This window comes from Melospiza melodia, chromosome 9, assembly GCF_035770615.1.
Source record: "Melospiza melodia melodia isolate bMelMel2 chromosome 9, bMelMel2.pri, whole genome shotgun sequence".
NCBI lineage: Eukaryota > Metazoa > Chordata > Aves > Passeriformes > Passerellidae > Melospiza > Melospiza melodia.
In genome coordinates, this window is record NC_086202.1 from 300,305 (window position 1) to 324,407 (window position 24,103).

Genomic DNA, 24,103 nt, shown 5'->3' on the forward strand with positions numbered 1-24,103 from the left:
TGGGGGGGCTTTTTTAGTTTATGTTGGTCATATTGCCTTCATAACACACTAAGAAATTTTGATGGTTGATAGTATTACTAAATCTCTTACCATGAAGGAATTAAGATAGTGATTTCTTTTAAGATTAATTCAGTTTCCACAAAAGCTTTCATGAAAGAAATGAAGCCTGCCTTACTTAATGGAGTGATTAATTGTTCATTTTTTTTTAAACTGTGATGGGTAGGAAGATGCTATATCAGACACCAGAAGATCTTCGCTGACTTCAGCAGAATGCAGTGAACAGGACGTGACAGAGAGTGGTTTATCAACTAATAAATGTCAAAATGATGAATATAGGAGGAAAATACAGGAATTAAAGGTATATTACTTTATGAGCTTGCATTAGAATTTGAGTGCTTTCTTTTTTATGGAATAATACTCAACTTACCAGTTCTGTTTAAACTGATAATGGAAATGTTGTAACAAAAACTTGATATTAAAAACAAAAAAACCTACGAAACACTTTCCAACAAACAGCTTTCCATCACTCTCTGCTCTGTAGCTCAGTCCTGCTCCTCAGTCAATTGTGTGGGAGCTCCTGAAGAGCTTTTCCAGTTTCTCTCAGAAAGAAATAATTTCTCCTTCAGTGGTTTCCCACTGTTTGAGCATGTAGCAACGAGGACTCAATGCACAGGCAGTTTCTTTCTGCCTCACAGATATGACTTCTTAAGGGAGCATAACATTTTGCAGACTGGGAACAAATAAAGAAATTACTTCAGTCACAAAACCTTTGTGAAATTCAGCGAGCTGATCTCTGTTAATTACTGCTGTTGAAAGCACATAAGGAATTGGGAATGTACAGTTTGTGTTGCTAGTAAAATCAATAAATACCTGGGGTAAGAAATGTGTGGGTTCATTTGGACTAAATATGTTAACTGTCCAAGAAACAATTGTATTGATCCTTGGTTCTGAACTGCTCATATTGCCTTGAATTTAAAGTCTCTTCTGCTGAGTACACCTTTTATATTTAAAGAAGTTTCTTTGTTATTCCAAGTATTTTTTAATGTTGTAAAACAGATGTTCAAGTCTGCTAAAAATTAATCAGTATTTGCATATTTTGATCATACATTAAGTGCCTTAAAAGGAAAATTAATTAAAATTGCTCATTAAAAATCCATATTTATCTTCTCTAACATGCTATAATCAGTATATGTATAACAAATCCTTAATATTAACCAATTTTAATATAAAGCTTTTTATTTTTTGTCATCTAGACACAACAAAGGATGGCTCAAAAGTATCTTTCTCAATCCAATGAGGCTTTGCTGCAGTCTGTGGCTATTGCATTCACTTATAATGTTACTGATGTACTGGCTCTTGCTAGTTTGGAAATGGCTGAATGCTTTCGACAGTTTGATCCAATTTTAACTAGCCAGTATTTGGCACTTCATCAGGTAAGGCAGCCAATGTTTGTGCTGCTTTTCAGTGGGAGGATGTTTGAACCTGCAAAAATGAAACTGTATTTGCATAGTCTGAAAATTGGCCATAGAGAGCACATGTAGGGTTCCACATGTAAGAACCAGAGTGTAATATAGGTCATCAAATATATGGTATATTTGCCAAGCTCAGAACATCAGATCAGTGGTTTGTTAACAATTCTATCACCTGCTGTGTTTGACCTGACATTTTCATTGATGATTGCATACATAAAAAAATTTTAGTAGGAATAAATTACTATATTGTCATTAGCAAAGATAAGACATTGCCACAAAATAATTTCATCCTTCCCTAACAAATAATTTTAAAAATGTTTCTCTGGATTTGTTCAATCATTATTTTGCAGTGGGTAATTCAGTTTACGTTCAGTTTCTCGGATTGATACCTGCACAGCATGGTCCCATAGATGGCTTGAAGGTGTATGCATATGAGTATGTGCCTCCATCAAAGAAAAGATGCAGAAAATCTGTAGGGCTTGTATTCCCTGTATCAGGAACAAATAACCCATCTTTCCTAGTTCAAATGACAGGATTAGTATGTTTGCTGAAAGAAAAGTTTATATCGTCTTACCCATTATTTTGCATTTTGTAGAAGTCTGCTGTGTGGTATGATGGGCACAGATACAGGAAAGCACAGAAACAGAAAAGACTCAGCTTACTTGAAAGGCTAAGCTAAGAACACAGTATTTACCATTCCATGTAGACCTTAGATGACTAAATGCAGGAACCTTGATGGTAAATGCAGACAAAGAAATTAATTCCAGCTATTTATATTTAAGAAATCTTCCTTAGTTATTGTCAGACTGTTTACATTAATCTGTAAAAACAAACAGCAGTCTTCTGCTGGTTCATCTCACCTTTCAAGGTAGAGAGCTTCTCTTCAACATAGATTTATATTATAAAAACATAGCTTATATATTTATTCATTTTATTTTTGTGAAGGCAAATAAACAGATGTAAAAATTTTGCAGAGTTGTTCAGTGTCTGTGATGATGAAGAATATCCTTCTAACTGCTACGTCCAACACGAGCAGCTCTCAGCTGGCAGCGTTGCTGCATCTGCAGAATCAGTTAAAACAAAACAGAAACACAAGTGATCTTCTAAAATGTGTGGAACAGCAGCTGACTGCTAATTCAGTGGTAATTTCTGAGCTACTTATTTGGGGTTTATTATATGTTCTATAAATGCACACAGAGATATATGTGTGTGTACAGGACATGAGTTGGTGGTGGGTTGGCAGTGCTGAGAGTGGTTGAACTTGATGGTCCCTGAGGGCTTTTCCCACCTGAAAAATTCTGAGATTCTAAGAGCCACCCCTGCACCTTCCCCTGCTATCAACGTCTTGCCGTGTAAACCAAATACAATTTTATACAGTGTTTGTTGGTGAACTGTCTCTAGCAAAACTTTTTTCAAAAGTAAACATTACTATGAATTATTCTATAATTTCCTTTGCTAATACTCTGCTATTGTTTGATAGCATTTTAACTTCAGAAACTGTGTAGTGGCTGTAAAGGTCATGTTGGTATGGAGAGTGGACTAAGATAAAGTATTTGTTTTAAATAATATTTATAAGTTCTTCTGCACTGCACAAAAATTACGTGATCATAGAATGGTTGAGGTTATAGAAAATCTCTGAAGGTCGTCTTGTAAACCCCTCCTCCTCAAGCAAGGGCCACCTAGAGCTTGTTGCCCACGACCATGTCCACATGGCTTTTGCATTATCTCCAGAAATGGAGGCCCCACAGCTCCTTGCACAGCTTGTGCCAGAATTTCCTGTTGCTCAGACAGAGCCTACTGTCCTGGCACCTCTGCTGACTGTGTGGACTTTGAATACATTCTTTCCTAGAATAACTATCAATTTTCTAATGAAAGAACTGAGAATGGGATTTATAAAGTCTATGAAAATAATAGTGCTTTTGAACTACTGTACAGGCATGGAGAAACCTCTGTATTCCTGTTGAACATTTTAATATAGTGGATGAATTGCCATCCAGTTTCTGCATAGTTATTCTCCAGCATTCAGAAGACAGGTATAAAATTTCATAATTTTGATTTAGCACTGTTTGTTACAAATATAGTCCTTTTTTTTTTTTGTGGTTGAATATTGCCTTTCACTTCTAATTTTGATGGACTTGAATTTTAGGATAATGAACTAATTAATATATAAATAAAACTGCCTGTGGCTCAATGTTATGTTTTCTGTTCTTTCCATTTCCCTAATTATCTCTCAAATCCCCAGAGTCACTTGAAAGGTTTCAAGCCATTCTTAATATGATTCCTAAGTTCTATTGAGAGTTTCCTGCTTTTATTGCTTATGCTCTTGGAAACGTTAGAAGGGGTCATATTTAGCTTTATAAAGCCACTAATTATCTGATTATAGCAGCCTAATTAGCTGCAATAAACGAGCTCATAAATTGAGCAACTGACTATGAGAGCATTCACCAATTTAAAAGGTCTTTAACACTTGTCATGGGACAAATAGAAATCTACCTTATTGGTTACACAGTGATAAAAGAATTTCCCTTACCACTCTCAGTTTGTTCCAGCTAGAATTTGCAGGTTTTTGCATCCAGGGTGGGGGTAGTTACTGCATCATGAGAGTATTTGTGAGCACATTAAATTAGAGGGCAATAATTACTCATCTAATAAATCTGAGTCATATAAACAAGGCTAGACAGTCAAATAATCTATTCAGCACTTTTCTGGTTTCCACAGATCACAGTTGTACAGTTCATTGATTGAGGTGCCCAAAGTAAGTACTGCAAAGCAGAAAGGAAAACCCCCTCAGCGGATGGGTAAGTACCTCTTACTTTTAAGAGACAAAAATCATTGCACTGATGTTATGAGAGGGCTCATGTCTTTCACTGTTGCAGTTAGCAAACATTTTAGATACTTTTAAAATGAATTTTAACTCTTCCTAATTGCCAAGGAACATAAATTCATAAATATGTGTCTCATTATCAAATGTCATGTATCTAGTCACAATTTTTATAACTTTTGTTTGTAGTTCAATGCTGAAGTTGTTACAAATAAATAAGATTTTTTCATTGTACATATCTGTATATGTTTTGTGCTTATCTATCTAGATTTTATTTTCAAATAATGCCATGACTAGAAACTGATGGTGTTTATGCAATCATTTCTTCAAATACAAATATATTCTTACAAGGGTGTTATCCTTCTTTTAACAGTGCAGGCAAAAGTTTCTCGATTTCCTGTGAATCCTGATGTGTTTCGTATTTTGTTGGAAAAAATGCGTCTTTACAAGGACAGAAGGATGAAGAATCATCTTAAACAAACTCTTATTCACAACTTGAAAGACTGTGTCTCCGAAACAGATGTGGTAATATATTTTAGTACCTTATATTTAAAATCGGGTGAAAAACATGTACTAAAAATATGATAGACATTCTTTATGCAGAATTTTTCAGTTTGTTCCAAGTGTGGCATCCCTAGTCTTCACAGTTACTGTATGCTTGGTACTCTGCTTCCGAATTTAATCTTACTGTGCTACAGTTGCTGCATTTGTCATTCAGGATCTTTGGAATGTTCGGTAGTTAATCAGAATTAAAATGGTGCAGTTAAGATCAGTTTACTTGAAAATGGGCCAAATTTCAGAGATTTCTGGCGACGGGCACTTGGGCCTTGCTCTCAAGAGCAGACAGCAGGGCAGCTGGCTGGGGAAGCTCATTGCCTTGTCACCTCTGCTGGGCACCCTGGGTGGCCACACGGACCAGTGCCACTCTGCCCCTCTCTCAGGGTGCCAGCTGCAGACTGGCACTCCCGGGATGTGAAATGCAGGATTTGATTCACCTCTGCTGGGCACCCTGGGTGGCACACAGAGCAGGGCCAGGCTGCCCCTCTCTCAGGGTGCCAGCTGCAGACTGGCACTCCCGGGATGTGAAATGCAGGATTTGATTCACCTCTGCTGAGCACCCTGGGTGGCACACAGAGCAGGGCCAGGCTGCCCCTCTCTCAGGGTGCCAGCTGCAGACTGGCACTCCCGGGATGTGAAATGCAGGATTTGATTCACCTCTGTTGAGCACCCTGGGTGGCACACAGAGCAGGGCCAGGCTGCCCCTCTCTCTGGGTGCCAGCTGCAGACTGGCACTCCTGCGGTGTGAAATGCAGCTTCTCGGGGAGGGGAGGCTCTCATAGCAACCTCCCAAAGAAATGCGAGAGAAAATGCAAAAGGGAGCCTCCTCCTGCACTGCCTCAGCTCCGCAGCAAAGGCCACGGGGCAGGAGAGAGGCGAGAGAGCTGCGGCACGCGAGAGCTCTGCTTGGGTGATGACTTTTACCAGGCATTGGCACTCCCGTGCCCTGTGGTTCTGGTTCTGGCTGCAGGGCCTGAAAGGAACAGTGACGATTTTGGGCACATAGAGATACAGGGTACAGTAACAGTCTGGGTTACCCTGCACATTGATGAATCTGGTTCTTGAATTATAATTCTGATTTATTCATCCTGTTACCATCTTTCGGTTAAGATACCAAGTACTGCAGGTGGTTGGAGTGTTGATGATCACTTTCTCTTGCCTATGGCCAGACTTTGTTGTACTGGCAAGTTTGCAAAGATCGCTGTATTTGGGTAAGTAAAAAAAAAAGGTGCTAAGATAGTGTCACGTTGAACAGGTGAAAAAAACAAGTGACTTAGATTTTTAAAAAGCACATGAATTAAACTCCCAGAACTTATGCATGCACCCTATACTGAGCCACACAAGCCTTGGATGAGGATTTGATTCATTAATAGCAACATTCTTCACCATTTAGTTGAGTTTGTTCAGTTAGTGGATTTTTGTCCATCTAGGCTGATTTTACAAACCTCAGTTTTCAATGTCTATCTCTCCGGCATGATTCTATTTTCTTTTTCTCCGTTTTCTTCATTCTGATTAATTTTTCCCTAAATTGGCTCCACTGATCTCTCCATATGCTTTCATTTGCTTCTTCTATATTCATCATACAGTTTCTGTTCACTTCTTAAAGTTGTCCTTATACAGTTTCTTCTCACTATTTAAAGGAACACATTATAATTTCTTTCTGCTGTAGTTTTCTGCCATTTTCCATTGAAATTACTGAAGTATATTAATTGTTTAAATTAATAAGTAAGTAAGTATTGACACCTTCTAGTAATTCGAATGTTATTTTGCAAAATGCTGGTACAAAATTTTGAAATAAAGTAGTTTTGAAACCAACTTCTTATATTTGTATTTTCCATTTTATGATCTTTCACACTATTTTATTTAGTCTCTGATTTAAAATATTACAAAATGTGTATATAATAATATGGTATTTAACAAGAATGGAGATTGAAAGTATTCTAATTTTTGTTTTTGTGTGTGTGAAAGACTCCAACAGAGAAAGCAGGTGATAGTGACCTTGATTTGACATCAGATTTCTCTGAAATAATAGAAATGATGGAAGAGTATCTGAAACCAACCTTGTCACAGTTTGATTTTTCTGCTATCAGGTAAGATATATTGACTTTGATTATCATTTGTGAAAACAGACCTGTGACTCAAGTCCCTCAAATAAAAGAATGATTTTAGAAAGGATACTCTGTTGAATGAAGGTTCCATGTCTTGAAAAAGAGTAGAGTCAGGATATGTCAGACTAAGGGACTGAGCAATGTGAAGGACAAATGGCCATTTCTGAGAAGCATTGTTCTCCAGCTTAAGTTATATTTAAGTTGAAACTCAAGATGCAACAGTATAATTAAAATGATTAAAGATGGGATTTCTAAAGGACAGGAAATTCTAAGGGAGAGTGTCCTTTATGTAAAATTTCATTGAAAGTGATGCAGAAATTGAAGCTGGTAATATTTTCCAATAATTTCCTCTTCCCAGAGAATCCCAGTGTGTATCAGTTTCAGCATCTGAAACAGGAAAAAAGAAAGTGAGAGATAAGGACACCAAACAAGGTGGAATGCAGGGTATGTCTTCCCTTGAGTTGTGTGTGTGTCTGTGTGTATGGGTGTGAACTGATACTAAAATCCAGTAATTTCAATTTTAATTTTATTTAAAACAAGGAGAGGACAAAGGCTTTTTAGCATTGTTTTTTTTCTGTTTTATTTTCTATATCAAGTCAAATGTTTCAGTATACTTTCAAAGACAGATTTAGATGCTGGAGCAATGCTTCTGCATTTATTTAGAGTCTTCCAAACCATACAGTCTGTAGACACCTAAATGAATGGCTTTATCACAAACCAATTTTCAGGAGAAGAGCTAGAATAAAGAACTTTCTTAAGTCGGTAGATCAGTAAATGTCTTTGTTTTGTCCTTTTTTTTTTTTTTTTGCTTTTAGCTTTATGGACTCTCACAGTATGATAGTTGCATACAAACCTGATGCTACAGTATGTCTCTAAACACATCTCAAGAATACACATCTGCAAAAACTGGATAAATTGTCTCCCATGCATACGCTCTTTCTCTGTAGAGCAGAAATATTGCCATCATAATATTTAGTATTTTTTTCCCTAAATAACAGAAACAAAATTTTTCTACAGAACAACACAGTATTGGATAAGAGTGCCTTTACAACTCTATTTTTTGTAACCAATCACTTCTGTGGCAGTTTTGCATTTCCAAATATTGTTTTCCTGAATGTATTTTATATACCTGAACTTGGACCTGAGATGGTTGGTTATTAATTCAGGGATGTTATTCCCTCTGAAGAATTGGTGTTAACAAGTGCATAGAAATTTGACAACATCTTAAGAGTAATTATATAAAAAGAAATATTTTTTCTTAATGCACTTAATCCACAGTACAATGAAGTTCACGTGTCATACAATGGAGGAAACAGGTTTTTGCATCTAACTGCAATTGTTTATAGACAAACTGAGAACTAAATCTCGATCATGTTCTGTCAAATCTCCTTAGATACACCCCTGGATTTAGGATTGTCTGTGGTATTACTAGGGGACACATTATTGATGGAGTTGCCTTTGGAAGCTCTGAGTGTATTTAAGGATGAAGGAATAAGTTCTCTTTCCAGAGATTTTTCTCTACAGTTTCTCTACAATCGACTACACTGGGCTGAGTCAGGTACTATTAGATAAATATGTTTTCCTTTAGCATAATGATGCATAAAAAAGATACTTTAAAATTTAAATATGAATTGTGGTGTATATTTTACTGGAAGACAAGCACATGCAGTAGGTTTCCAGTATCTTAGGTGGACTAGATAGAGCAGTAGACTTATTTCAGTAATGTACAGGCTGATTATATGAGCAGTGATAGCTAATTTCAAAAAACAATGACACATTACAGAATTATGTAAAACTCAGCGGGATCTAGAACTGTAAAGAAACTTACAAGCATGTTGTTAAATCTTCTAAGCTATTTTCAGCTGCAATGAATAAAAGGAAGTAAGAATTCACACTTCTGTAATTTTTTTTTATCGCTACTCTAAGACTTTGCTTTAAATACCAAATGTAAAATTTTACTCTCTGAAATCTTTCCTCTCAGTTCTTGTGCTACACCTGTGCAAAATCAAATCCCCACAGGCTTTAGGGACTTTCCCTACTGCTGGCACTTAGACCCTACATAAACTCTAGCAAATTGAGGTTAAATAACGTAGTTTGGCAGCGCCTAAACTTCTCCTTATGGCATCTTAAAACTAATTTTTTAGATGTAGAAGTGAGTAATAAATGCACCAAGCCATTTTTGTATGAATCAATGATACCTTCTATTAATAAAGTTAAAAATTTTAAGCTGCATTTTTCTCATAGGTAGAGAAAACCACATAAAATTATTAAAACTAGTTGGTCCATGATAAAAAATAGACCAAGTATAGAAAATCTCACTCTGTACCATGAAACTATTCTGTTCTAGAGAGGTATTTGTATTGTGTCCATATCTGTAATATTTAGTAATATTTAGCCTCCAGTATAACCTATTCTGTTTTTTCATTTCACTCCTTCTTTCTAAAGGGAAAGAATTGTAAGTAATGTGAGATTAGCATATTTTTACTTTATGTACTATTACAGGCCTTTTAGAAATACAAGTTTTAGAGCATGTAGGTTTTTTCTATTTCTGTTTCTCCCTTTTTCACAGTGGAACTTATGGTTACATAATTTTAGAAGTAGATAAATGAGAGGAAGCAGAGTTGAAAAGTCTCTGTTCTTTCAATTGTGGCAGATGAGCAGTATGATCTCAAGCTTCCATGAACTTGCAGGGCACTCAGCAATAACTGGCTGAGGTGGACTCTTGGTGATAATCATATATACAGTGAGAAACATAAGACAGTTTTCTATGCTTTTTAAAATTCCCTTAAAGAAATAAAAAATCCAATTCAAATATGAAACTTCCTTTTTCCTTTAGATCTGTCCCACAGAAACTTCAGTGATTACATTAACATCAACAATTAATAGATATGGTAAACTACTTAGAAAGTGCTTTGATGATCATTGTTCAACCCTATCCAAAATTGGCAGTGTAATGAAGCATTTCATGTCCAAGGGATCACATCTCCTTGTTTTTCACTTTAAAGCCTTCATTTTTAGGCAAGAAGGCTTGGATCCTTACCTTGCTGTGTTTTGAAATGAATTTTTATATTTTTATGTAATCTATTGTTGTTATTATTTTTATTATTACTGCTAGCAGTACTATTACTACTACTACTTAATGATATTAAATATGTACAGTCCTTCAAGGACATTTATTTGCGAAGCTGCTCATACATTAATTTTTTTTCTTTTCATTTTCACAGAAACGGAATTAAAAAAAAAAGTTGAAACATCTAAAGAAAAAACCACAAAAGCTCAACAGAAAAAGAATGTCCAAATGGTGAACTTTTCACATTTTTTGTAAATAACCAGAGAACTTGCATAGAAAAGTGTGAAAGTGGGTTGCATAAAAGCTCACTATGTGTGCTAGAATTCTGAAATTGAGTGAGTGTCTCATAAGTCTGAAAGAATCTTGCTTCCTATTGATTTTGCAAGGAGTTTTTCTTTGAAGAATCACACTTTTTAAATGGGACATATTTAACAAACCACAAAGGAAGCTGTTTAAAGTTACTGAAAATAATTTCTGCAAAAAAATTGTATTTTATATACTTATTGCATATGTTTTTATAAATTTATATTTATATTTGCATATATATCTATATATGTGCCCACACGTGTGTATATATGTGTAATATATGTATATGCACTGTACCTAAAGCAGAATAGTTATTAATTTCCACTGATAATTGAACACCATGATGCTTTTAAACCCAGATTCAAAACTCTGTCAATTGTTTGATGTGTCTTTCTCTTAGTTGTTTGACACAAATAATGCAATACTGTTAGTATTATTTGATGCTTTAACATAAGTATTATTTTTAATTGTAGGCATCAATTAATCGTGATCTACCTTCTAATTGCTTGTCTCTTGATACACGTAATTTAAAATGTATCCTTTCACAACCTATTGGCTAAGTGTATCAGCTAAATTTCCTTCTTTTGTTGTTTGAATACATTGTTTGTGATTAACTGTTTATCAGATATTGTGGACCCCTATAATGAAGGAAGAGAAGCAGGTAATATATATTAAATAATATTTTATTTACGATCTACCAATGGAATTTAGAATTGTTTTGTACCAAAAAATGAAGTCATGACATCAAGATGTTGGCAACAAAGCATTCCTTTTCATCAGAACAGCACAGCTTATGACCTGTATATGGTGCATGTGTGCAACAGCACAACCAACAGTTAATGGAGGGTTTTAGCTCCAGAAAGACAGACTGATTTGGGTTGGGAGGGACCCCAACTCCCCCCAGTGCCACCCCAGCCATGGCAGGGACACCTCCCACTGTCCCAGGGTGTCCCAATGTCCAGCCTGGCCTTGGGCACTGCCAGGGATCCAGGGGCAGCCACAGCTGCTCTGGGCACCTGTGCCAGGGCTGCCCACCCTGCCAGGGAAGGATTCCCAGTTCCCAATATCCCATCCAGCCCTGCCAGGGAACAATTCCCAATTCCCAATCTCCCATCCAGCCCTGCCAGGGAACAATTCCCAATTCCCAATCTCCCACCCAGCCCTGCCAGGGAACAATTCCTTCCTGATATCTAACCTAAACCCACTATGTTTCAGTGTGAAGCCATTTGCCCTTGTCCTGTCACTGTATGTTCTTGTAAATAGCCTTTCTCCATCTGTCTTGTTGGCTCCCTTCAGATGTTGAAATAGTTACTAACTCTAAACACCATGCAAAAGAAGCCACAGAACAATCAGTATCATACAGAGTGTGTCTCCATGTGTTTGTAGTTCTCCTTCAGAGCAGATCAATATAAAACACTTCATGTGCTCAATATCTGATTTTAACTTTTATACTAGTATGAAAATATAGTCAAAAGGAGAAGATTGTTTATCATTAAATGTGCAATGTCCTTGGAGAGAAGGGGTAATTTTGGAGTCTTGTTTTCTGAAATCAGGACTCTAGAAACTCAGTTAGTTTATCCACCCACTTAAGTCCTCTCTGAGCCTCTGCCACAGAACTTTATAAGCAGTACTGGTTTTCAATTCTTTTCCCTTTTTTCAGGATACCTAAAAGTTTTTCTTTGTGTCCTTAACCCATCTACCAAATAATCCTTGTTCACTGTAAAAGACACCATTCAAATGGGCATCTGATTTTGTTCTGAAAATGTCACAATTGTTTTAATCTTAAAAGCCAGACTTAGGTTTCAAAGAACATAAAATCTAATGATGACTTAAAACCCCATAAATATGATAGTGACATTTTAAAGTTATTGAAATTGAGATTGCCTAAAGTAGTTTGTAGTATGTTACATTCATAATGATAAAATTCTGTTGTTACAGAAGCTCTAAGTCCTTCCCGAAAAATTCAGGAAATACTAGAAAAATACCGTGCCCTATTTAAAGTGCAGTGGGAAGGTGTCATTGGCCATATGTGTGCTCCAAGGTATGTAATATTCTGTCTGCTTTCTTGTTTTATCCATATTTCTTGTTTAAAACTGTGCCTATTTTCAGAGAATTTGTCCATAAAATAGGATCACATTTCGCTGAGCTGATAAACACATAGCAAACCATTGTTGTTGTATCAAACACAGATCTAGGTTTGTAGACAGAATATTTTAGGGATCTGAAGCAGAGTGCTGCAAAGTGATTTAAGCAGGCTAGTTTTGTCAGAGTTGCTATATATGTAAATAATCTAATTTTGATGGAAAGTCTTCTGGTGCAGTCTTTGATGAATACACATATGTGAGCAGAAGTGTAATTTCTGGCTTTGGTCATAATTGTTTGCAAATCCGAGTCATAAAACCATAGCATCTCCATGCATCTTCAGCCAACTGCAAATGGGAGCACAGATTTCAGAAGCAGAGTAGTGAAGGTACAGCACACAGTTTCCAAATTCAAACATTGACCATGAAGCTACTGCCATTCTATCGAGTCTGCTCATAAACACACTTTGTTCTTTATAGAAATAGTTCACTTTTAAGATCATAGCCACAGGGGAATAAAAGGGACCTCAAGAGGTCAAACAGTGACAATCCCTATGAGATAACGTGGCCATCCCATCACTGGACCTTCCTTCCTAACTGCTAGTTCAGCAGTCAGTCCTTTGGAATTTTACCTCTGAGTAGGTACTCCACTATTTTTCATAAAAATTGCAAAGATCATTATTATCAAAGTGCAGTTTTTGCTGCCAGCTGGCCTGATTACCCACATCTCTTTTTAAAAACCAATTACTCATGTCCTGGTGGGCATACACACGACTGCTCCCTTTGAATGCTGGACAAAGACTCTATTTTAAAGCTGTACCGTACATACAGTGATGATTTTTAAAAATTTTATTTTTTTGATGGAGAGGCTGGTATTTATCTAAAAATACACTATGCCTCTTGCACACTATGAGATGTTACTGAGTCATCATTTTAATACAAGGACATAGTATTAATAATTCATATGAATTATTATACTGCACAGAATTCTGCAGCCATGTTTATCTTCTTGATTTGCATGGTGACTTTTGTTATCATTATTCCTGGAGTAAATTACACTGAACTGTTTGCTGTGAATAATTTCTGAAAAGTATGCTTGTAAAAGAGTAACATAAAAGTAACTTATTCTCTTCCTTCTTCTTTCAGCCAAGCTGAATGGGAGCAGCTGCTGACAAGCTGCAGCGCATTTCTGTTCTATGGGATGGAGAGATTCATGTCTCATGTGTTGCTTAATTGGTTGGTGGCTATGAACATTCCAAGTAAGCTAAGCAAATTGAGAAATATATTTAATTACACCAACTTTTATTCCTAGATGTGTCCTATTGTATCATTATCACAATATTGATATTGGCAATTAAGGGCTTTTTTCTAGATCCAAGGTTTTTAGTCAGAAAACCTTTGTATTATGTAGGTTTTATTCTGTTGCACAGCTTTCTCATAAATCCTCACAAATAAGCTTAGTCCTTCTTCCTTTCCATGTGTTGGGATTTCCTAGGTTTCAAAAATTAAGTCAATATCTAATGGTTTTCTCAGTAAACCGTCTAATTTTCTTTGGAATTTAGTATTTGGTTGCAAGATATTTTTTAATGGTAAGAACAACCTCTGCAGTGCCACTTCAAGTGCCAAAATTTGTAAGTCTCTGCTGGGGCAAGCAAGAATTGTCCATCAGGGCTAGGTTAGTGCTGAAGGATTACTCTGGTATTACAGAGCATTTGTAGATTCTGTAAAGTCTCTGTACCCTCTGTAGAGGGTATTTTTCTCTGTTTCTTCACAACTAATTAGTCCTTCTGTTGTAACCTAAGGCTTAGATTCAGGACTGGTTTTTCAGATTAACATTCTTCATTTCTCCTCCTGTTTTCCTTGCACATCTGGAAGAAGCTTGATTTCAGAGTTGTGCTGAATTTGTCAGGGTAGCTCTATTGTGTTGACATGTGAAAGACATGAGGACAGTACACATCAGATTGTGAAGCCCTGTAGAGAAACAGGAAGCTTCTTTATGAAGCTTTGATTTTAAAAGTGATTTATTACCTATATGTAAATATTACAAGAAATAAGAAAATATGTTTTCTCTGGATTCGTGGATCGTGACTGAAGGTGGTATTTCAGATGTCCATAGACCAAATATTTACAGGTCTGGCAACTTTTGGAAAGTTGTTAAACCTTGCCCTTTTCCCTACTCTTAAAATATGCCAGGATTAATTCTGTCTGAGATTCCTGAAAGCTCTAACCTAGACCAAATATTATGAAGTATTTGTTTTGGTCATGTACATGATGAAATAAAATAGATAATTGCTAAATCTGAGCATGAGACCAGACTGAAAAGAGAATACAGTGGTTTAGCAAATCCTGAAATGCAAGATTATGATGCAAATTTATGCGGAGTGTAATTTGGGAGAGTCTAGTGGGAGATATTATGCTTGAGGGAAAATAATCAATTAATCATTAATAAGGTATGACTGCTTAAGGGGCAGAGTTACAGAGCAGACTCAAGAGATGGATCACAAATTAAGCAACGTACCCTTGCTAGTGTTAAAAAACCCCCAAGGTCTGTATGGGGTAGCTATAGAGGAGTGTCACGTGCAAGCTGTGTGAAATAATTTCCCACTCTACATAATATTCCTAAGGTCTCACCAGGAGGAAAACATCAACCACATAGACTAAGTTACTGCTAGAGAACACTAGGAGTGGTCAAAAGGCTGTACCACAGCTTTTGTGCTTAGTTTTATTAATAAATATGTAGGTATTAATATGTTCATATGCATTTAAAACATGCTTTCAGAGGAAAGATTGACATATTGAGAGGAGATGTGATAGAAGTTTTAAGTGTGTCTAAGACTTTGCAGGCAGAGAAGTAATTTACTTCTCATCTGCTTGGGATAGGAGAATAAGGAAGAGATTTAAGCTACAGCAAACCAAGCAGTAGACAAAACCTTTTAATTCTGAGAGGATTCTGACTTGTTTTACTGGAGACTTTTAAGGAAAATAAGGTATGTTAGGGACGTAACTTGGTTGTACTTTGTGGAGAGGAGCTGTGGTACAAAAAAATTTCAATACCTGCATACCATAAACATCCAAGAGTTTATAACTACAGTTGGGTCATACAGGTCATTGGCTGTAATAAGATGGTATGTGGACTTCATTAACAATTATGCTAATGTGGCATAGGGGAAAAAATCCTGCAAAACATGATGGAAAAGTGTAGCAAAATTACATGAAATAATGCTAGGATTACTATTAGTGTACTTTCACACAGTACTTGACAATTGCAGCTGAAATATCTAGGTTTTATACTAGTGGTTTAGACTGTGTTCAAGAAAGTAATTAACTTACAAAAGGCCTGATTTACTTTAATTATTATGCTGGGCATTATTATCGGTGCGAACACCATTGCTATATTTTTTTCCAGAATGCCGTTTGGTGATTCTCCTGGATCTGGTAAGATCACAGCAAAGTTACCAAAGAATTGCCAATGCTGATGTCCACAAAAGGTAGGTAAAGTCAGTTTCAGTAAAGTCCACAATAAAGTAGATTATTTCAAAGAAAAGTTAAAATTTTGACTTATGAATATTATCCTTTACTTCTGCAAGAAAAAGAGCTTCTTTTTAGGACTAAATAGGATAAAAGCTCTGTTAGAAGACAATGATAAGAAAATATGACACAGAAACCTTGCTATATTACACATACCTCACAAGTCTGAGTACAAGATTCTCAAAATGTTCTAATTGAATACCTAAATTTTCCTTTGACAGATAAACTGCTATGAGTCCCTCTGAGGGTTCATACATGGACAAGTTTAACAATCAGATTTTTATTTAAACAAATTATTATAGCATGTAAAATAACCTGTTCAGAATTTTTTTGTATGAATTGCAGCTTTTTTTAATCTTTAAAAGCATTTCATTATTATCATTGCTTTTAAGTTGGCAGGTTTTACATTCTTTTATTGCATGTCCATTGTGAATTCTTGACAGATGCTAGCATATCCTAATTCTATTCATTAATTATTTAGACCATGCTGAATTTTCAGATAAGCTGATCATACTCTTGAGGGATGAGATGCCTTGCAGGGGGTGCAGATAGATTGGAGCATTGGGCAATCAGCAGGGACATGAAATTTAGCAAGAGCAAATGACAGACTCCTCACTGGTGCCCAGGTGATGCTGGACACAGGTGTGACCCTGGAGAGGGGCAGCCAGAGCACAGCCCTGCAGAAAGGCCCCTGAGGCTGGGCCAGCACCGTGCCTGGGCAGCAGGCGAGCAGAGCACATCCTGGGGACAGAAATATTGACTGTTCTAGTTATTCATTCAGTGAAGAAGAAATAGAAAAAAATTGTCTAAAAAATACTGTTTAATTAGTGCAACAATGCATAAATTAAATCTAGTTATATGTAAAATAGGTTATATACATATCGGCATATGTAAATATGCAGATGTCTGAGTGTATAAACAAACTCCTGGTATTTTTTGATATCCTTTTTGATCCCAAACAGCCATTTCTGAAAGTAAACCAAAACACAATTCCTTAAGCTAGTTTTTCAAACTCAGAGATTTTGAAATCTCAATTCAATCGTTTAGTGAATTTATCAATAAGAGTTACATGTTTAAGTCCAAAAGCTTCCTGAAAATTTAGAATAACATTTATATAAAAAATGAGTCACATAAACTCCATAGACAATCAGATAGCATCACCCCAAAAGATTGCCGAAAACTTTCATTATCATGTTTTGATGAAGTTACTATAAAAAGCAAGTCTGAATAAAACCAAAGTGCAACCTTCTATTTACTGCAGTTTCAACGTTAGAGTATCACTCCCCTTTTATGACTAAAATAATTTTGCCAAAGATGCCGAAATATTCAGCAGTAAAAACTCGAAACCCACATTGCACATGATTTGCTATTAAGCATCTGAGTCAACACCATACTTATAACAAAGAACAAGATTTCAATTCCTGCAATATTTTTTGTCTAAACATGTCTTTTCACATCTGAGTCTCAATTTTTTGACTGTCTTATAAAAGGTATTCTGCAGTGTTTTGTAAAGGTTAGGGTCATACTACTCCTTTCAGATTTCCAGAGATGTCCAGAACTACAGTAACATGACAAGAGAGTAAATCCTGTGGTAAAACTGCATAATGAAAAAATGTTGAGAGAAGGTTACCTGAATTCATTGTATTAAACTCATTGTATTAAATTCAAAGTGCTGTATGAGTGTTGGAAAACACTTGATGATCAGCGTACAAGAAAATATACTAGACATTCTTTCTCCTTCTATCAAAAAACATTGTATATTTAGTCATATTTTTATATACTATGCGTTTTTATATATTATGTATTTTTATATATTATTGATCTCTTTCTTTAGTTGTCCACGTATTGCTCTAGAGAGACCAACAGAGACAGCAATGCTTCTAAGCCTGACAGGTGTTGGTTCCGTAGTAGCCCCGCAGTGGTACACCAGCTTGGAGGAGAATGCAGGAAGGCTGGAGTCCTTGTTTGAGAGTGAGTGTTTGTGTTGCCCCAGCTGGTGTGAGTGTCGCTCCAGGGACTGTGTGTACCTGCCTGTCTCCTGTCTCTCCTTTCGTTGCTCCTCACCAAACTCTGCCTGCAGCTTGTGTAGGAGGTGAACTGCAGCAGCAGCCACCGTGTGCTGGACAGGTTGATCTTTCACACAGAACAATAACCTACTTAAAGCAGATTTGGTGGGGGGGGTTGTTTATGGTCATGTGGTAAGAATAGGATTTATATGGTGAGAAGCACTGCCCCAGGACATGGCCATCTCTAGTTACATAAACCATGGGGAAAAAATCCCCTGGATGTAACTTATATCTGCACAGATACATTGCTCAAATCTGTAAAGATACCCTTTTTCATTGCCTTTTAAATGGAAAACCATTTCATGGTTTTCACCATTTCATGGTGAAAGCACCAGACTGTATGGTTGATACTTTCCTGTTTTTCAAAACTTTCATTAAAAACTCACAGAAACTAACATTTCTTTCCAGATTTGCTAAGATTTGGTAGAACGACTGGGCAGACAATTCATGTTCTTCAGAAAAGTAGAAGTCACGGGAAAAGACATTCCATGAAAAGTAAGCATTAAAAGGCTTAGTATAAAGACTGGCTATAAACACTAACTAGAACCTTTAGATCGGTAGTTCACAGGTGTAAGCGAAACCTTACAGATGAGCTATTACAATTTTCTCTGAAACTACTTAAAAGAGCTGGGAGTCAGAGGACCACTGATACAATATCATAATTGGAGTAGCCATATTTTATATAAATAAAATTCTGGGGAGGCCTTGACATAGCTGACTAAAGGCTAAAATTTTTTCTCCACTGAACAAATAAGGTAGTGTGACTAACAAGGTCAATCAGGAGCACAACATAGACAATATAAATGGTATGGGATTATAAACTGCAAAAATATCAGTAGGATCTCCAGTGATTTTAGACAGTCTGCATTGTACAGGGTATACTACACATAAGAAATATCTGGCATCTTGTTGGAGAGAGGGGAAGAATTTCTGAGTAAAACAATTTCTAATATACTGTCTATAAAATTGTACTGCTATTTTCAATGTACAAGACTTATCTTTTAAAATAAGGTTTAATAAAATTAATTTTATTTATAGCTTGAACTGTCATAGAATTGAAGAAAGAACTCAGATCAGAAATATTTCCTAGTTTTCTGTTTTTCTTTTTCAGAAAATGCTTCTTCAATATAGTGGCCGTTGTTAATATTTTTAAAATAATGTTAAAGAACCATAAGTATTAATCAAAGAGAAGATGTGTTAAATTATAGTATTTACAGCATTCTTATATTTAGTCATATTCAGAAATAACAATGGTTTTTAATACATTTTTATAGTGGAGGCAGATTCTCGCAGCTCTCCTGAAGACAAAATAGAAGAGCAGACTCTTTGCACTTCCTCAGATCCTCCTGCAAGTCATCCATCGTGTTTTAACTGTGTGCTCTATGGTTTACCCAACATAATTCTGATGTAATTTGTGTCAATATTTTCATACTGATCTAAGGAGAGGTGAGATTAAGAAAATGTGCATATTGCTGTTTCAGATGTAGACAGTTTGATATTAGCATGTCAGGAAAATAGCATATATAGCTCAGAAATTTCAGTTAGTGCTCTAAGGTTTTTTTATCTTAGTGAATCCTTCAAAAATTTGGTACGTACCAACATATTTTAAAGAAAAGTGGGCTTGATTCATGAATGGAATTGGAATGTATCAATGTCAGTGCTTCCATTTGGAAAAACATTTCCTTGATGTATTTTATTTTCGCATGGACAATTCATCAGAAACATAGCTAGAAAGTTTACCAAGTGACCTTATTCTGAATGAACTGATCTTTTTATGTGGAAGTAGTTGTAGTTTAATTAGAAAACAAATTAGTCTTAAATAAAACGGTTGATAATTTTTGCTTTCTTTATTTTCCTGTGTTTTTCTTTAATAACATTCCCAACATAATTCCTTCCCAATCTCCCATCCAGCCCTGCCCTCTGGCACTGGGAGCCATTCCCTGTGTCCTGTCCCTCCATCCCTGTCCCCAGTCCCTCTGCAGCTCTCCTGGAGCCCCTTCAGGCCCTGACAGGGGCTCTGAGCTCTGCCTGGAGCTGCTCCTGTCCAGGTGAGCACCCCAGGTGTCCCAGCCTGGCTCCAGAGGGGCTCCAGCCCTTGGAGGATCTCCGTGACCTCCTCTGGACTTGCTCTTATACTGGGACTCTTGAGCTAGATGCAGTTCTCCATCTGGACTTTCACAAGAGTGAGAAATTATTTTTATTTTATGAATCAGTCAATTGTTTTAATGAAATAAAAATATTAAAATATTTTAAAATTTAAAATACTTACCTGATTTTTAAAAATAATTCTAAGGTATTCATTTATTTGACTATGAGCTCTTAATTTTTACAATATTGCACAGTGTTCGGCAACCTGGAGGAAAAAAATCCTACCAACTAATGACCCAGAAATAAATTAGAGTAGATACACCTTAGGACGTATGAGTTCTCTTGTCGAATGACATTGGCACAAGCCCAAACAACAAGAATAAGAGCTTCTGAAAATATTTCATCTACGTGGCACTACATCATTCCTATGCACTGTATTCATTCATACAAGAAATATTAAGCAGTTAGTGCTATTTCATGTATCAAGGGCTTTAAAATAACTTTCTGAATTATGTCTCAGCAACATAACAAATCACGCTATCAATTAGCTTTTATAACAGAAATGGCATTTCATAATATATTTTAGCATGAAAAGAATTGGTCAGCTAAAATTTATGTAATCTGAAAAATGTGAGGAAGAAAAAAATCATGGTGAATTTATTGATGATATTCTAGGACAAGAACGTCATTTGAGTTGTACATAGCTGTCCAAGAAAAGTGTGTGGTTCTAAAGAGTCTGCAGTAAAAAGCTGCAGCAAGTTTGCTACAAAATGATAAAACAAACAAAAATAAGAGAATCTCTGTCCTTAGTCCCTGGTTTAACCTCTTTAAAATTATCCTTCCCTAAGCAGTGATTCAAGGATTTCATGGCACATGTGCATCCCTCTCTGCAGAGCTGCTGTGGCTGGTGCTGCTGTCCCTGCTCTGCCAGGGATGCAGAGGAGCAGGCACCACAACAGAGCAGCTGCTGCTGCTGCAGGTGTTCATGGGCAGGGAAATCAGAGCAGGTTTCAGTGTGGTGTACACATCCTTCCCATCATTATTTAAGACCATTCATCTTGAGTTTGAACACTAATTTTGTGGTTTTACAACCTTCTAAGCCTTCCAGCCTGTGCTTTGGTACCGTCAGATCTGGAAGCTCTCCCAAAATAGGGTATCAGAGGGAATTCAACCATCCTATACGAGTATAAATCCTTTCTTCTCTTGCATGTGGATGAAGGACCAGCTCATCACTGTGAAGTCACCAGGAAGTCTCTCATCCCTTAAAGTCCTTTTTGGGTATTAATTCAGGTCTCCAAATGCAGTGTCTTCATGTGGATATAGTGACAGATAGTTATCAGCATGGGTTTTAAGGATGTGGTCAAGTTAAAATTGAAGGCATGCCTAATGTGCCCTGAAATATTTACTGGTTGGTGGAAGACCCAGATTGGTACTCAGGTGATAAATTGATGGAATACTTCTCAGCCAGTGATAGAGAGCATGTGGGATCTTTCATGAACATGATAGTAGCATTTTCAAAAGTAGCAGGCCAACAGTCTTCACTTCAGAATATTAATTGCCTGTCAATACGCCAGTGAAGAGAATTAACTAAGATTACCTGATGGAACAAAGAATGGGTTTCAGAAATATTTGCAGTTCTGTCATGTCCTCAGAATTTACATGAGCCTGGAACTCGAGGTAGGTTACAGAGCAGAAACTGAGTGTGGAGTCCACTGCAGCTGAGGTGTGCAGATGACCACCTGTACTTTGGGTAAACCTGACAGTGCTTTAACCAAAGTTATGCATGGTACTGACATAGAGTTCCTACCTTGTCATTCTGCATCTGAGCCTCTCTGGGGCATTATTTTTTTCTGATGATTAGCAAGTAGTGCTGTCACTGTCGATAAGAACACAGGTGCATGCTTTCTCCTGCACTGCTGCTCAAGAAGCTCAGATAGCCGTGGGTACAGAGGTGCAGGCACAGAGTGGGAACAGCTGAGGCAGATTTCACCATGGAGGCACCCTGCCTCCATGCGTTTCTTATGGTGTGTCTGCTGCAGCAAAATATCACTGACATCACTGCCTTCCGAATTTTTATCATATATGGAAGAACAGAAGCTGTTTCTAGCTTTTAAATTATAACAGCATAACTTTAGCTTTTCTTCACATGTTATGTGTGTGGGCACCAGGTAACTGAGAGCTATTTCATCTGTAAGGATTTGTCCCTTGCCACTCCCTGGTGGGCCAACATGTGCAGCAGGATGCACAGTTTGTGTTTGCAGAAAAAGTCCACACAGTCCTAGTGGCCACCAGAACGGCACAGAAGCCAACACTGAGACATTTGGAACAAGGTATTGCTGTACACTGGTTGTCTTCCTGACACAAAAGCATATGCTAAATTTTCTGGTCCAGCAGAAACAGAATTTGAGCACTGCTATTCCTGTAAGCAAAGGAGATGTTGGTTTTGCTCCTTTGGTATGGTCACATCTGTGCCCTTGGGCAGTATCTGTGTCTGCACCAGCACACTGGCTTCTTTGCTTGTTTTATAGTTTTCGGTTTTTTCTCCTCTAACAGAGTTCACTGGTATTTCTCCTGAATGACACTGACTTTTATTTCATCTATTTCATCTAAATACCTATTTAGCATTTTTTTGTTATTAGTATTGCAAGATGGCATTAGAATCTGAAGTGGGATCCATGTTGAAATAAATTTGCACTGGAATTCCACAAACCCTTCTGCTTTCTCATCAGTGTGATTCAAGGCACGCGGCCTACATCTGTACTCAATCAAACAGGGCTGTGTTGGCCAATATAATCTAATTGTTTGACATTTTTATAGTAATTCATTGAGACTAAAGAGAGATGACTACATTAATATCTTGATGCAGCTAGATAATAGTTGAGATAAAACTGGTGTGCCAAATTGCTGAAAGGCCCTTAAATTCTCTTACAGATTTTTAACTATTTGTGACATAGGAAAGGAGACTTCAATATAATGTAATAAAGAGAAAAAATAGTACAATCTATAATACTAAGTATTATAATAAAGAACATTATAATAAATTTTCTAGGAATCTTCTCTTCACCAATCATTTAAAATTATATTTCTTAATAATTGAGATGAGAATTATTGTTAATGTTCATGACTCTGTTTTCTTGGATAATCAGTTTCACTGAGGTCATAATTAAACAGAAATGTTCTAGCCATATAATATGGATATTGTTCCTCTAGCTAGACCGTGAAAAAATATGTCAAATATATTTGTCCTGTGTATATCTGTGGGAACACTCAGGCTGGAATAGTGGTGGAGGAACATCATGGACACTCTAAACATCGGCGAATGCTGAGCCTGCTTAAGCTTAGACCTCACCTCACTGTCAAGCCCTTCTCTCCTTTGCAAGGGCATTTGTTGGGGGAAGGAGTCTCCTCTGAGTGGGATTTCAGATCTGCAGGTAAGAGCAACCAGAAGGAGAACATTAGAAGTGTTTTATTTTGGAGGTGTTGCTCTGAACACAGTGAAGAAATGAATGGAAGAGAAATCAGGAAACAAAAAAAAAAAAAAAAAAGGCAGGAATTAATATTTCATCCAAAATCAGAAATAGAGAAAAATGTGTTTCTCAAACTTGGTTTGATTGATAGTTGCATTTTTGCTTTTAGAGCCCTTGGCAATAAAGGTTCAGTGTGGGTAAGGGCAAGGTCTTATCACTCAAAAGTGAAAGAAACTCAGATATGTGGTTAAGTGCATTTTTACCAAAACACAAGGCAAAAATATTTGCAAAAGGAGCAATTATAATAGCTTTATCATGTTACATTAATTTATCTGTTTATAATGTGATACAAATAGATGATTTAGAAGCTAATCTGCATCCAGCCTATGATGGAATAATCTGGTTTATGGTGAACTTCTGGTAGAGCAATCTTCAATAACAATCTCCACCCTTCTCCATGCCATTGCACTTGGAACAAGAACTCCTCCAGCAGTGCTCTGCAGTACATGTGGCTTTAGGAGAAACAAAATCTGTATGT

The 24,103-nt window shown here is 36.7% G+C and overlaps 1 protein-coding gene across 1 annotated transcript in view; it reads left to right on the forward strand.

Annotated features, from left to right (window-relative positions):
* The window catches only part of CFAP46 (cilia and flagella associated protein 46), a 71,629-nt gene extending 51,782 nt beyond the window's left edge, over positions 1-19,847 (forward strand). Inside the window, exons 43-60 of the mRNA XM_063162877.1 lie at positions 224-358; positions 1,254-1,433; positions 2,447-2,614; positions 3,408-3,505; positions 4,191-4,270; positions 4,667-4,818; positions 6,820-6,941; positions 7,318-7,403; positions 8,353-8,517; positions 10,184-10,260; positions 10,809-10,869; positions 10,961-10,996; positions 12,274-12,376; positions 13,563-13,675; positions 15,823-15,904; positions 17,779-17,915; positions 18,419-18,505; positions 19,285-19,847. Coding sequence (XP_063018947.1) covers positions 224-358; positions 1,254-1,433; positions 2,447-2,614; positions 3,408-3,505; positions 4,191-4,270; positions 4,667-4,818; positions 6,820-6,941; positions 7,318-7,403; positions 8,353-8,517; positions 10,184-10,260; positions 10,809-10,869; positions 10,961-10,996; positions 12,274-12,376; positions 13,563-13,675; positions 15,823-15,904; positions 17,779-17,915; positions 18,419-18,505; positions 19,285-19,421 — 2,019 coding nt within the window. The 3' untranslated portion in view covers positions 19,422-19,847. The remainder of the gene's footprint in view (positions 1-223; positions 359-1,253; positions 1,434-2,446; positions 2,615-3,407; positions 3,506-4,190; positions 4,271-4,666; positions 4,819-6,819; positions 6,942-7,317; positions 7,404-8,352; positions 8,518-10,183; positions 10,261-10,808; positions 10,870-10,960; positions 10,997-12,273; positions 12,377-13,562; positions 13,676-15,822; positions 15,905-17,778; positions 17,916-18,418; positions 18,506-19,284) is intronic.
* Positions 19,848-24,103: the final 4,256 nt, after the last annotated feature.